Source organism: Simochromis diagramma, unplaced genomic scaffold, assembly GCF_900408965.1.
Source record: "Simochromis diagramma unplaced genomic scaffold, fSimDia1.1 OVJJ01000596.1, whole genome shotgun sequence".
Classification (NCBI taxonomy): domain Eukaryota; kingdom Metazoa; phylum Chordata; class Actinopteri; order Cichliformes; family Cichlidae; genus Simochromis; species Simochromis diagramma.
In genome coordinates this window covers 8,659,948-8,675,895 of record NW_024387245.1, presented here as the reverse complement: position 1 = coordinate 8,675,895, position 15,948 = coordinate 8,659,948, and the positions used below count along the sequence as shown (strand labels likewise).

The following is a 15,948-nucleotide window of genomic DNA, read 5'->3' as shown; positions in this document are numbered from 1 at the left end:
TGTGTAAAATTATCGAAATCAATAATTTAATGACTTTGGTTTATTATGAATGGACATGGGGGAGGTCCTTATCAGCAGGAAAAGCTGTAAAACCTGTGAAAATACAGTTAAAAGTAAAAAAAAAAAAATTGTCTTCCTTCCCCTTTGTCTAAAGCTACCCAATAACCAAGATTAGTCTTTGCCGGGCCAATATCGGCTCATGGATCTTATGTTTGGCACACCCACTTCAAGAGGAAGGTGTGTAGAGCTCAAAGAAAACCAGGGTTAATTGTAAAAAGCTGTAGGCCTCTCTTAAAACACCAAATGTATGTTTTGATGGGGCAATCATAAAGAGAACACTAAACGTCTGTCATTCATACAAAGCAGAAGGCTGTTGGGGAATCGTTCTTGAGCAGATGAGACCAAAACAGAGCTTTTTGGTTTCATCAGAACTTTATACTTGAGGAAATAATATTCCCTCTAATGTATAAGGTGTTGAGTTGTTCCAGCTGGTGTAATAATGGTATTATATGTTGTAATTCTGATTTGTTGCCAGCAAATACTAAACAAAGGTCACAACGTTATTCTGTGACCTAAACTTTAAAAGAGAGGACACACAAGTCATTCAAAATCGGCTCTAAAAAAGACTGAATGTTGTGTAAAATACACATAAAAACAGAATGCAATGATTTGCAGATCTTATAAACCCATATTTTATTCACAATAAAACTCTCTCAGGCAAGCTTTCTTGTAATTTCTTTAAAAAGTCTTCAGGAATGGTGTTCCAGGCTTCTTGAATTATATTCAAAGCTCTTGTTTGGATGTCTTTTTTTTTTTTTTTTTTTTTTTTTTTTTTTTTTTTTTGGTCTGTTTTCTGTCTCAAGGATCTCACACAGCCTCAATAATGTTGATGTCTGGGCTCTGGGGAGACCAGTCAATGTCTAATAGTGCTCCACCGTGTGTTTTTCAATCTAGCTTTGCTGTTACTGCATTGACGGTGTGTTTAGGATCATTGCCATGCCTGACTGGCAGTGGTGCTATGAAAATTATACCGTTGTTTTCCACATGGTCCTGCATGGTGGATCTGTACACATTTCACATAATTTGTTCAGTTTTGACAATAGTCCACTGGCTAAAATTCAACCCCAAACAACACACGTTTCGCTGACAGTTTAAACCAGAAGTCATATATTTGGATTCATTGCTCCATATGATCTGTTGCCACCGATTTTCATTCCAGTTCTTGTGTGAGTTGGGATTCCTCTGCCCTTTCATCCTGTTTCGTTTCCCTAAGGATGGCTTTTTGACAGCCCCCTTTACACTGCTGATGAGGCTTCATTGTAGATGGCTCAACTGAAGAGCCAGATGCATCTCTCAAGTCCTGTGTTGGGTCTTTGCCTGTCCAAATGTGTTACATTTGTCATGTTTCACAGATTTAACTGAAGAGTGGGACCAAATCATGTGTTTTTGCAACAGGCTGCTAGTAACAAAATGCCTAAAGATAAAATTTAAAATTGTCTTTGCTATCCAATGTGCAAAGAAAAACTTTGAAAGCCCTATTCACCTTTTGTATTTCTCACAATGTTATCAAGATTCACTTTTGTAAGTACTATAATAAACTGTACAAGTCCTATATATATCATTATATAAATTATTGTTTCTGTTATTAAATAATGCATTATTAATTTACTGGTTATAAATGAGCAATCTTGTAATAAGACCTCTCCAGACTGAGAGTCATTCCTCTGAGCGGTTCAATCATTTATCTTGTGGCACATCGTCTATTTATTAACTGCAAATGTTAAATTAATTTAAAAATGAACGTTTCATCAGTTGAATTTTTCATTAGAACATTTTAATTTAATTACTACAAGGTAGAAAAAAACCCAGGCCACTCACAATGTGCTGTCGTTTATAGTTGTTTACCTGCCTGCCTACTGGATTTCCAGGCCTTCTGTGGGGTCAATGAAGTTGTGCTACCGTGAGGAGAAAAATGATGACATCAAAGCGGAGCGAGTCTCGTGTTTTATTAATGTGAGCTTAAGGTTTTAATATTAACAGAAGTTAATGATGGACATGTCTGATGAGGTGTTTAGTAGTTGAACTCGTAATTGCACAAAGGATCTGGATGCATTCCTTGCTCGAGTTTACTACAACATGTTGGAGGTGTGGGGTCTGTCACATGCTGTAATTACACAGTAGACAGTTAAAGCTTGCCCTGTACTTATGTATCCCTGCCCCGGTTTATTTTATGCGATGTTCAGCACTCAAACAACATCATTAATTTAAATGGAAAATTCCACAATGGTGTATGCTAAGCAGTAATTGTCCTCATTCAAGGCTCAGCTGGACAGCCCAGATGTACATGTTTATAAATCAATCTCTTACATAATTGTAGGGGTTGCAGTGTGTTTGTCAGGGCTAAAGCTTAGCAGTGATTTATCTGCTTTGTTGCAGCATTTTGTTTTTAAATAGATGTTACGTAATATTTTCTGGATGGTTCCTGCAGGCACTGAAAAGTCTTAAAAAGTACTAGATTAAGCTTCCTCCATAAGGGTCAGCTATATGCTTTGATGTTGCTAGTAGCAGCTAGCAGACCCCGCATCTTAAAGTGATAGATTAAAAATGAGCCAGTATTAATTGATGCTCACAAACACAGCTTAGGTTTCTTGGCATAACTGGGTCCTTGTTGTTTCTCAGCTCCTCGCCCTGGAGCTCTTTTAAATATTAGGTATATCTCCAACCGTTGCCCTTTGTTGTGTAAAGCCGTAGCTTTGTGAAAAAAATCCCAAAGTAACATATAACATTTGTTTTTATTTGTATTTTTCTTTTATTATATATTAAATCTGTAGTTGTTTTTCCTTAGATAAAGCCTAATAATACTGGAATCAGGCAATTTTTTAATTGTAAAAGATAACGGGTTGTTAAACCCACTGTCCCACAAATAACAGTCCCACAGTTAAAAATGCTGTGGGAAATCTTTCATGTCCCCAGTGTTTGAAAACCATTTCTACATCCCATTCACAGATTACACTAGGTTGTAGCTCAGGCCGTCCACTAATTGAAAGGTAGGTTGATCAATTCCTGGCTGCTCCAGTGCCTTTTGGGCAAGATACCGAACCCAAAGTTGCTCTTTGATGTTCTTATCTGTTTGTGAATGTTAAATAGAAAGCACTTAGGTGTAGAAAAAATTGCTTTATGTGAATAGGACATGTTTGAGTGTCTGAGTGAGTAGAAAAGCATTTGGCGTGTCCAAACCACGAGAATCAACATGGTGCAGTTGTTATAAATATGTACACCAAGCTAGGACTGGGTTTGATCCTCTTTTGCCTTCAGAACTGCTATAATTCTTTGTGCCACAGATTTGCAAGGTGCTGGAAACACTTGTCAAAGACTTTGGTCCATATTAACACGACAGCATCACACAGTCGCTGTATGTCAATGATGTGAATCTTTCATTTCACCTCATCCCAGAGTTGCTCTATTTGTTTGAGATCTGGTGGCTCTGGTGATGATGCTCTTCTGCATACCTTGGTTTTAATAAAGCATTATTTGAGTTATTGTTACCTTTCTATCAGCTCAAAGCAGTCTGGCCTTTCTGCTCTGACCTCTGGCATCAACAAGGCATTTTCATCAAGAGTACTTCCATGTGTTTGTGCAGGGACGTCTCACTAAATCAGCAGTTTTGGAAATACTCAGATCAGCCCATCTGGCAACGACAACCATGCCACTTTCAGAATTGTATTAATCACCTTTCTTCTCCATTCTGATAGTCAGTTTGAAAATCGTCAGGTCGACTTGACAATCTCTCCATACTTAAACGCTGGCATCGTGGGACTATTAATAGAAATGTCTGGTTCCAAAGATAAAGCGATGCAGTGATTATTTGGTATTACAAATAGGGACAGGTGGATACTACAGCACCCTCACAGAGACTCTGAGCCGTGTAAATATAGCTGTGAATGTGCAGTTCAGGAATGCGACCGGGATAGCATTGACAGTCGAGGCTCAAACTGACTCAAGTAACTGAACACACACAGAGGCTGCTGGACAAAACCCTTTTTTTACACATGGCCTTCCACACGTCACTCTGGAGTTTCTTTAGTCTCCCGAGACCGCGTGTAAGATTTTGTTTCGTAAATGGACATATTTTGTTATTTTAAAGCTGGACAGTCAGTGTCCTCCATTGCAGAGGTGGTTCTCTGAGATATGGGGTCACAAGCGATGAACAGAAAATTAAAAGAACCCAACAAACGGCTGTGAGACGTCCTGTGAGACTCGTGGCGGAGGTGAGAAGGGGAAAAATCCATACTGTTCAGCATATGTGTCCTCTTGCATACAAATTACTTGACTAAACTCACACATTTTGTGCTCATGGGACAGAAAAATAATTCCAAATCCAATGAGAGTTTTGAATGTCAGAATTTAAGTTGATTATTTCTCTGTTAACTGTTTCATATGCTTTGAAGATGAAATCCTTTGGAATTTGGGTTATGTCTATGCATATATACCTCCAGTTTGGATGACAGAACACATAAATGAGTAAGGGTGAAGACAAAATTTGTCTGATTGACACAAAAAAGAAAGAGAAACCAGTAGTAACTTTTACCTGCATAGTCGACGCAGCTAAAAGCCCCACTTGTAAGAGCACTTGTGTGAACTCTGTTGTTGCACTGCATAACACTCATTCTGTCCTTGGGCATTATAGTTTATTCCAAGTCAATCCCTCATGCTGCAAAATCCTCAAATGCACCAAATATGCATTAATAAGCAACCAAAAGTAGTCCCTAACCAGTGCACTTGTTTTTCTCCTATTTAAATAACATCTTTTTTCTTCTTTTTTTTTTAAAAAGGTTCCTAGCTGTTCTTACTTATACAAATGCAACTATTTGAGAGTGACCCATTTTTAAAGATTTGTGTGACGCAGACAGGAGAAAAGTAAAAAAAAAGAATTAAGAGATGGCACTGACTGACAAAACGAAAAACACAGATATTCCCAGCTTAATATTCTATAACTGAAAATATTTAAAAAGTGGGTTTATTCATTCATTTTGTATCTCAGATTTCTAAATCCATGTGCAGCTGTGGTCTCCAAATCCAAACAGTCTGCATCGGAGAGCTTTTGATCTGCAACGGGAATAAGTACGATGTATGCCCCTGCACACCATTCACGTGAAAATATTCCTATCGTTTTATGCAGTTTTGGAGTCTTTCCAAAATTCTTTTTAAGCTAATATTGTGCATACAAAAAGTTAGAAATATGCACACGGATATTTCTATAGGATACATAGAGCAATTTGTAGAAAGAGCTCTCAACTCTGCAGGCTGAGAACAAAGTCCCCTGCTAGAGGTTTAAAAAAAAGAAAAAGCATGAGCTTCATGCACTAAACAACAGTAAAATACAAAATGGCTTGAGAGAATTTAGTACACACTCAATTATTTACAATGCAGTTTGTGATTTGTAAAATTCAGCATATTAATATGGATGATTCTGTGTACACAAAGTATTTGTGAGGTAGTTAAGAACATTTTCGACCCACTTTTTCCTCTAAATACCAATATATGTGTGGAAAAAGGTGTACACTGGTTTTTGTGTGTATTTGTGTCTGTCTATACATCTGGCCCCAGGTGTTCAGTACAGCTCTACTGACTGCAAAGAATCTACAGAAAACATTTGTGTTTGCTGCTTTCTTAAATCAAATTCAAGTGAAAATGATATACTGTCTGAGCACACGAGCCCATGCCATATTTTACTGCATTCTTGGACTTTATCTTTTTAAATCCCTTCTTGTCCTTTTTTTAATGTCCCATATTTACTTTGCTTTACTGCCATCAGCAAAATGTGACATAATTGCATACATAAAGTAGTAATATCCATACCAGTGTTACAAGAATCTACTGTGTGCTCTGCTGTGTATGTGAAGCCTGGGGGATTTGTGCGTATGCATGCAGGCTTTCAAGATTTTTTTCAGTTCAGCTCTTAAATTCTGCCGTTCTTTGTTCTGATTCAGAGCATGCTTGGTCCTTTTGATTTGTACACATTGAAAGAAAACACCATCCATCATAGAGAAAAACACCCCGAAGTGACACACATGGATGAATGTATGCTGGGCAGCAAGGAACCATCAGCTCAGTGGTCTACTAATAAAATCAATACATTTATCAGTGGAAATAATCAGCTGCTTTTTTCTTTCATGGTAAAAAGTACAAGAAACTACACCCTCTTTGAAGTGAAGGTTTTTACATGTGAGGACTGAATAAGAATAATACTAGCAGGTCTTATGATTATGGAAATGCAACCTGAGATGAACTACAAAACTTATGTGTCATTACTTATTTAACAAAAAAAAAAAAATCCTGCAGAAGCATTGCGTTACTTTCCTAGTAGGGGCCAGGTGCTGCAAATCAAATGCACTTGCATACACTGGTCCAGGGTATGCATCTCTATAAAAGCAGAATTTTGGGGACTTTGGAGTATTCAGGAGTGTGTTAACACAATACCAAGGAGGAAAAACATCAGCAATGATCTTGAAGAAATAGTTGTTGGTGCCCATCAATCTTGGAAGGGTTATAAGACCATTTCCAAACAGTTCGACGTCCATCATTCTATAGTGAGGAAGATTATTCACAAGTGGAAAATATTCAAGACACCAAATTTCCCAAGAGATACAGGCCTCAGTTAGCATCTTAAATGCCGAAGTTCATGACAGCACAATTAGAAAAAGACTGAATACATTTTTTATTTTTTTTGTTTTTTTTGTTTGGAAGGGTTGCCAGGAAATTATTCTTTCCTCCAAAAAAACCCAGCTTACAGCTTATGTTTGCAAAGTTGCATCAAATGAGCTACAAGACTTCTGGAACAGTGTTCTCTGAACAAGTGAGGCCAACGTGGAAATGTCTGGTCTTAATCCACAGCACCACGTTTGACACAAAAACAAACCCAGCATATCAGCGCAAAAACCAGCTATAAAGCACAGTGGTGGAGGGGTGATGATTTGGGCACCTTGCAGTCACTGAGTTGACCATAAACTCCGTAAACGAAAGTATTCTAGAGTCAAATGTGAGGCCGTCTGTCTGGCAGCTAAAGCTTGGGTAAATGACAGCAGAACAAGAATCCCGAACTGCAAAACTATAACAGGGTGGCTTAAAAAAGTCCAGATCTCAACCTGATTGAAATGTTTAAGAAATTTGTATAAAGTGACATTGTGTGATGTGTGTTGTTCATCTCAGGTTGTATTTACCTTATTGTAAGACCTGGTAAGGACCAGATAATCCTTTATTAATTCCTTATATATCAAACTTTAAGGTGTCCTTTCTTTTTACCTTGACTATATAGGATTCCTCACTGAATTAAAATATATATAAAGGTTATAATTTGCAAATAAGTTTTCAACATCTGCAGGTAACGAATAGCACGTGTAAATTAAAATAATAATAATAATAAAAAAAGCCAGACTGCATAATATTTCTACATTTTATTAGGCATGAAAAAGACCTCTTTATATTATATATATATATATATATTTTTTTTTTTTTCTGAGGGTTTGTTTCCCCAGTGGTGTGCATTTTCACAGTTTTAAATATTTTACCAGAACTGACCCATTTTCAAGTATTGGTGTAAAACTCAAAGCGGAACAGAAAAAAATTCCCAAAAAACACATTCGGCCTGAACTGTTTCAGTGCTGTATTTCCAGAAAACAAACCAAAAAGAAAGGAGGGACACACTTAGTTGCTCCTATTATCTTTTGGGCTACATTTAAAACAACGACTTATAATCGCTGACACGAGGAGAACAGCACAATGGAGCAGCATCTGTGGAATACTAACTTTCGTGGGGTATGGCCAAAAGTAAAAGCCGGAAAATGAAGGCAGGTGGTCCTGAGTGTGAACTCAATTTGAATTTAGTTCACTAGATAACTAAATAAGGAAATGAAACAAAGCTAGCAGTCCTCACAGGAACTGTAAAGGGTGTGGGTTTAGGAGAGGAAACACTCACTTGGCACAGCCCTACTAGCATGGCTATATTCATAATGTTTCTCTGGAAATACAAACGTGCATTCAATAAAAAAAACAACCAAAGAAACAGGTCTGTCACTAAGTGCCAAGAGCTTTTTGAGTTCACATGTCTCTAAAAACAATGCATAGTTTTGGCTTTGTCCAATTTTGGCACCTTTGTTTTTTCACCATTTGTACAGCAAAAGTACAACATTGTGGTTTTGTTTTTCTGTGGCTTAGTCAAGGAAGCACATACAGCATTTTTGAAGTTTCCGCACAAACACAAAACACACATTTTCATCTACACAAAGCTCAAAAGATTGAGACACACACAGAAGACAATTGGTGCCCTTTGCCTTCAGTATTACATAAATGCTGTTGATAGCTGGCAGGCACCCACTCTGTGAGCCCGGTACTTTAATTCTCTCGGATCTTAATACAATACAATTACAATACAATGTTTACATGCTGCGAAGCATTTCCTGTTTTCTAGTAAACAGGCGTGCTGCTGAATATGGCTTGTGCATGTGTTCAGACGGTCCACGTGCCGGGCTGATAAATGAGTTCTCACTGCCAATGTGACACTGCTGTGACAAACAGATACCAAGCCAGGCTGGTCCCTTCGCCTCGGGGTGATTTTGTGTGTTTGTGAGGGCAAGCTCATTTTATGACAAGGACACAACCTTCCCTGCCCTCTGCTTATGTGTGTGAGTGAGATGGGTGAATAGAGAGAGAAAGACAGAGGGAGGGTCATGACTCAACAACAGCATAAGCACATGAGTGAAACTCCTCATCTTGCCTAAATCCTCCCAGCGGGAATTAAAGCACACGCACACACTGAAAGTCAGTGACTGTGTGTCAGCACTTAATTACATTACACATGGTCCAACTTGAGTACGATCCACGGTGTCCATCGGTCATCGCGTGGCTTTCCGCGGAGCAGACGGGCCGCTTATTGCCTGAGAGAGGTCGGTGGGTTCACAGCATGAGCGGCATCACCTTCACTACAAGCCAGAAGCTGAAGCAACTTGACATCCAAGTTCTCTGAAAATGCCAGCGTTATTTTTAAGCTGCTGCAAAGATCTAAGTTGGATCCGGTTTGTTGTCACCTTCACATTCAGCATCCCCCGCTCCCCACCCCTCCACCCAGCCGCCTGCTCTTTGCTCGAGGTAAACGCAGATGTTACCCGTCACCTTAATTAAACTCCGCTCCTATGTGGAATAGATCGTGATTATTTACATTTGTGTGTGCCTGCTTTCTCAGTGAAAGTGGCTGATGTAGGGCCACTGAAGGACCGGACCAAGTCTGGTGGTATACAGCGTATGATGCTTGGACTCTGAAACAGCAGCCCAGTGACCTTTGTGAAATGCACGAGCAGATCAGACTTGAATGCAGATGATTTCTTTAGTTGGCGCTGAACACACACAGACTGGGGAGGGGCGGAAGGAAATTGCAAGATGCTTCGAACAACTGGAAGTGAAAAACTGTCTACACAACCCATCGTTTTTTGGGATACCATTGATAAGTAAATGACCCCCGTCCCCCTCCTCCCTTATTGCCAAATTTAGCCTGTTTCTTCACGCTTTTGCAAGCAGTTTCAGTTCACCACCAAAGCCCTTCTCAAAGATTAGCACTTAAATACGCATCGTTTCATCGACCGTCGATCTTTAGCTGACCAGAGCCACTTCCTTATGTGTGTGTATGTGTGTGTGTGGGGGGGGGGGTCGTGCACCAGCGGTGAAATAAAAAAAACACGGGCCCCACATTTCTGCAGCGAGAGCTAAGGAGAAGTGGGTCATCTATATGCCAACTGAGCATCAAACTCGCATGCCTCCTGCTCTGCTTTTGCAGCCTCGACAGCAGATGAAAAAAATAAATAAGAGGCAGAGAGGAAGTGAACAAGTGAGCGAGTGGGAGGAGGAGCACTGGTGGTAGATAAAGATTAAAAGTGATTGAGGGTGAGGGACGGGGGGGAAACAAACAGAAAAATCTGTTAACATAGAAGACAAATGATTGGATTAAATTAGCTGGAAGGCAAATTAATGGCAGCAGCAATAAAAACGCGATAACAAAAAGATTGCAGGAGAAAAAAATAAAAGACAGACTGCTGTTTTCATTGACCACTTATTAAAAAATATTTCCCTTCTTATTTATAACAGATATTGATTGCTCAATGTGAGCAATGTGATAAGGAGGAGGCGAGACAGGATGGGTGGAAAAAAAAGATTCGAGAAGGGAAGGAAGTAACAAGGGGCCCTGAGATGGCGTAATATCGAGAAAAGAGAACTTGTTTTCTGCTACTTTGCTAAAACAGTAAAGGTTTGAGTAAAATAAGTGAAATGAGGTCAGCTGTGGAGTTTTTTATGCTCAAGTTGTAATGCATGTTTTTGTGTTTATGTGTGTGTGCTGAGGGCTGCTGATGAGACTCGCCTCTCTGTATGTCCATCTGCACAGAGCATCTCCTCTCTTGCATAAAGCACTTGAAACACAGCTCAGCTAGTTAGCTCAGTTGTGTAACTGTGTCTGTGCATAATGCCAGTTGCGTTTGTTAAGACAATAGATTCAGCAGGTAAATGAAACCCACAAGCCAAGATCTGAGACCCGAGTTTTCCCTCAGTGCTGTGGTTCCTGTCCTAAACCCACACGTGCCAGCGCCAACAGTCTGGAAGGAACGGGCATGAGTTTACCACATACTGCATTGCACTTTGTTTAAGGCTAAGAAGTTCGCAGTGGAAAGCAATGTAATGTAAGGCAGCATGGATTGAATGTCTTGCATGTTTTTTTTTCTTTAAAAAGTACTAAAATCTAGTATGTCACCCAATGCAATTTGTCATGTAGAGAACACAGCAATAACATCAAATACAATTAAATACGCTTCTCTTCCAGTCCATAAATTAAAAAAACAAAACAAAACACAACTGATGCTTGTTCATGACCTTTGTGCATATCCACCTGCACACGCACGGTCATAGAAAAACTTCAATCCGCCCTGGACTCCCAAACCCTACGTCGGTTGGCTCAAACAATTATACAGTACTGTAAAAAAACAAAACAAATGCTCTCTTTCGTTTTTGCAGTTTAGCACAGTGAGACCCGACCAAGTCTGAAGGTAGAATAGTTGCATTTTCTCCGGTTTCAAAAGTGCCTTTAGAAAGTGTTCAAGCCCATACCTCAAAGCAACAGCTGGTCTTTTGTTTTGTTTTCTGAGAGCTGGTTTCATTTTCAAACATGAGAGAATATAGAGACAGAAAAAAAGAAGAGTTAAAGCAGTGAGAGCTGGTGAGGAGCAGGAGTAAAAGAAAGAAACTAAAGAAGATGATACTGTTAAGGTATCCAAGGCCAGTCAGTGAAAGTCAGAGGGAAAACAGGTCAGTATTTAGGTGGGATGACCACCACGGGGTCACCAGTCTTTGGCCGCCACATCAGCACCTGGGCGTCGTTGGCATTGGGCTTGACCATGGCGTTGGGGGGGATGGGCTCATTCTTTCCCAGAATCTGTGGCTGTACCTGGGCCACGGGCTCTTTCAGAACGGCCCTTTGACCCAGCGGCTTCTCCGGGTCCACTTTTATGTCAAGCCGCATCCTCCAGCGGATCGTCTGCAGGACCAGCGTCTCTGAGGTGGCCTGATTGATGGCCACGAGCCAAGTCGTGAAGCTCTGGTCGCGGAAGATACTGCTGAGCTGAGGCACATTGCTGTCGCTGACGGGCACTCCCCAGGTCACGCTGGGGTAAAAATTGTCATTCATACTGACTACGAATTTGCTGTCCTTCTTGGTGGGGCCTATGACGGTGCAGGTTTCAGTAGTGTTTCCGTACCACGGGTAGTTGACGCCGTCTGAGTCGCTGATGGCCTGGATCTTGCCGTCACGCAGATCAGGGAGTTCCCAACTTGACCTGGAAGTTGAAAGGAGGCACAGATGAGGATTCACAGACACTGATCCTTTATTTAAAATCATTTGTTTTTGAAGGGAAAACTGGATGTAAGCACATGTAAAATGTTATATAATAATGCTTAACAGGGTATGAAAGACGCAGCACAGTAATCTGACCTTTTATCTTAGGTCATTTGACCCCTTTAAAACACTGATAAAAATAATGAAGAACAGTAAATACACAATAAATGGAACCACAAGTGTGGCCTCCTCAGTTGATCGATTTTTCTTTCTATCTACCAAACGCAGGACAGGAACATTAAATTGGATCAAAGTCTCACAGCTGGATGCTTCCAGCAGTAACGTCCTGCTGAGCTGGAACCCAATACAGTGATGAAATATTTTGACATGCACAGCGGGCGACACCGAACGACTTAAGCGACCCTGCACCTCTGCTCTGTCCACCTATCGATTTTCCGCCCGCAGCAGGAAAAAGATTACCTTTCGTTCAAAGAAACCGAGGTTCAGCAGAACAGAGATAACAGTGCGATCACCAGCCCGCGTGACTTACTAGCCTGCTACGCCTGGCCTCACATTGTGATTTATGAATTCACCCAGGGGGGTTGGTGAGATTAGCATGTCAGGCATGCTAATAGCAGGCCCGTGTGTGTCTGTGTGTAAATGTGCATTTCTGTTCTGAAGGATCCCTTCATCCTCTAATACGATGCCTCCCAAACATTTTGCAGCAACTCTCCATTTTGTCATGAACTCACACATTTCCTCAATTCAAATTATTTGACACCTTCTGTTGAACATTCTTCCAATTCATCATTTATGACTGTATGATTTACGGTAAACCTCAAGCTTGTGTTTCATTGAGTGTAAAAAAAAGCACATGTATCGGAGGAGGATTAACCTAGAGCTGCGGGCTCATCTACACGCTGAGGAACTTTGATCACGCCTGGGGAAAGCACTGCAGAGATAGGGCTTACTTCCTGTTTGCGCCTTCACTGCCTGCTTTGTCACAAGCAAATGGCCTCCCATAGGTCGTGTTTGTGACACAACCGCAGACACGCTAAAATGATTCACCCACTCTTTTTTTTCTTCTTTCTCTTTTTAAAGAGCTGCTAGGCCATTTTTTACACCGTGACTTGTGAGCATGTCAGTTTCTGTATAATGTTACGTGTGCAAGACCATAGATACAAATATCTAAATTATCATCTATATTTGGAAAGCAGAAAAGTTTTAACATGTAACTCTCAGAGTTAGCGTGAATAAAGACAGACTCTGTTTCCCAGACATAGATTGAGATGAGTGTTAGACTAAAAACTTTGTTTCAAAGGAGAAGCTCGCTGGATTTAAAAGTTCAGTCTAGCCTTAGGCCTAATCCATGTCTGAGAAAATGGCTAAAAAGGTGTAAATGGCTAAAAGTATTACAGAAATACTGAATGTGTGGTGATAGAAGGGCAATAAAAAAAACTTTTAAAGAAATGGATCAGTGGAAAATTGAGCAACTTGACCAAGATACTGAGTTTAACTGTATGACAAATTCTTTGCAAAAACCCCCACTTTGAGTATGCAGTAAATGACATCTGGTTTATTCACCTCTAATGAATGAATTGTGTGATGTTATAGAAGAGGTAGTTTAGCTCATGTGGCAAGTCTTAAAAAAACCTGTAACCGCTGCTGTCATAAAGCTAGTTGTGATTCCCTGTCACCTAGAATTCTTCCGGTCTTAGGCCTCGTACGCTGCATGTCAAAACTGAAAGCTGCCTTCCAAAATGTGTTCTAAATAAGAATCTATTTAAAACTGAATTATATATGAAAAGTTGAAGCTTTATGCCGAAAGAAAGGATTTTAAATAAGCTTTTTTGAAGATTTGTCCATGCACTGAAAAGGTCTCATCACAACTGCGAACAAAAGCAAGCAGTGAAATTGCTTATTTCCTGTTTTTGCACCTTTGCTCTCACACTCGTTTGCATGTTGCGGGCAAATAGTTTGGAAAGCAGTCTGTTTGATTTTTTAAAAAGAATGAAAGAAATGATAAAGACGCCCAGGAAATGCTTCTTTTTCCCCCCTCCCCCACGGAGACTGAAGACTAGGAACAAAAGTAAAGACAACAGGGTGTCAGAGCAATCAACAAGATAATTGCATCATCATTGAGCTTCACCGTTTTCTGTGAAAATAAATGTTCCTCCCATGACTGTTATGTTCTATATGCAACAGGGATACGATTTCTTTCAAGACGTAGCTATAACAAATTGGATTTTTTTTTTGTTGTTTTCTTTGTGCATGTCTGTTATGTTTTTTTTCTGAATACACACAAACTGTTCAAACTCGATAAACTGCGCCTCGTTAAAAGCCCATGGGTGCACGGGGGAGAAGAAGTGATGGATGCAAACAGAATCCTGAGCACATCATCCAGCGAGCACATCCAGAGAAATCAGCAGCATTACCATCCTCGGCTGTTCTGTCCAATTACAGTACACTGAAGTTTTATTAGCATCAAAGGAGCTACTTAGTATGAGAGTCTCAGCAGCGGTAGCAGACTCATCTCTTACAACCTAAGTGTGCCTTTAAAAATGTACATAAGGAATAGGCAGCCTTTTCTTTCATTGTTTGTCTTTGCAGGAAAGAAATGCTTAGCGTTCCTAACACTGGACAATGATTTAAAGTCAATGTTCGAATGCACGAGATTGAAGGATTTTCCCTCTGTAAACACTGCTGTACATCTGGGTGCGCACATTCTAACACCCCTATATACAGCACAGTGCTATATATACATATACCATATCTATTACAGTCATGTAGGGTAATTCAAGTCAAGAGTGCATTTACTATACACTCACTGGCCACTTCATCAGGTACACCAGTTCAACTGATCATTAACGCAAATATCTAACAGTTAACCACACAGAACCAACTCGGTGTTTTTAGGTGCGTAGACATGGTCAACACAATCTGCTGAAGTTCAAAGTGAGCAACAGAAAGAGGAAGAAAAGTGATTTAAGTCACGTTGAAGACTTTAAACATGGCATGGTTGTTGGTGCCAGATGGGCTGGTCTGAGGATTTATTGATAATGGTCTGAGGAAAAAAAGGAAAAAGCAGTGAGTGAACTTGTCTCTTTGATTCCAGAGTTTGGAAGAATAGCCAGACTGCTTTGAGCTGATAGGAAGGCCATAGTAAATGAAATAACCACTTGATACAATCATGGTTTGCAGAAGAGCATCTCTTAATGCACAACAGGTGGAACATGGACAGCAATGGGTTACAGCAGCCAAGACCACACCAGGTGCCATTCCTGTTAACTTCTAACTGAGGCTCACCAAAACTGGACAATAGAAGATTGGAGAAAAATTGCCTGAACTGATGAGCCTCGATTTCTTTGCAACATTTGGGTGGGAGGGTCAGAATTTGAATCCAATCCAATCCTGAAGGCAAAATGCGTCCAAGCTGGTACTAGCATAGTAGAACTAATGAAATGGTTGTGAGTGTACCCTTATGTGGTTTCTGAGAAGACTAAAAAATGTGGTAAGTGGAATTATATATAGTCATGATATCAGACATTCATTACCAGTAATGTCAAAAACAAAATTTACCAAAATGATATTATCTCAACAGCTATGGAAAATTTGAGAAAAGCATAATGCCATCAGTTTATCTTCAGCGTCATTTATTTTGTTTTCTGTCTGTTTCGGGAACGTGGCGTTGGTGACAGCGAGCTTATAGTGTCTATGTTTTTGTCTTTTTATGGTGGGGGGTGACAAACGCAGGGGTACAATACCACCACTTATATGCTGCGTAACCAGATAATTACAGGTGCTAGTTTAAATGATCATACATGTATTTGCATTTCATCTATGTTTCAAACTACCGCAGCCATTCTCATTACTGGTGTATTGCGAAAAACGTCTTTTTCAAGTTCAGCATTTTTAAATGCATGCATGGTTTTGAATGTGGGTTTTCTTCTCAGCATGTATTTGTATACCATTATCTAAAAAAAAGAACTTGACAAAAGATGGAAAGTGTAAAATCTAGCCAGATAAAAGGGCCAATAAGACCCAGAGACACTGAGTTTCAGAAAGTAATTGGGCTCTGT

The 15,948-nt window shown here is 40.0% G+C and overlaps 1 protein-coding gene across 3 annotated transcripts in view; it reads right to left on the bottom strand.

The window, feature by feature from the left end:
- Positions 1-7,497: 7,497 nt before the first annotated feature.
- fam78ab (family with sequence similarity 78 member Ab) overlaps positions 7,498-15,948 on the bottom strand; it is a 29,791-nt gene continuing 21,340 nt past the window's right edge. For all 3 annotated transcript variants that reach the window (XM_040053305.1, XM_040053306.1, XM_040053308.1), the window contains one exon: positions 7,498-11,870. In XM_040053305.1, coding sequence (XP_039909239.1) covers positions 11,345-11,870 — 526 coding nt within the window. In that variant the 3' untranslated portion in view covers positions 7,498-11,344. The remainder of the gene's footprint in view (positions 11,871-15,948) is intronic.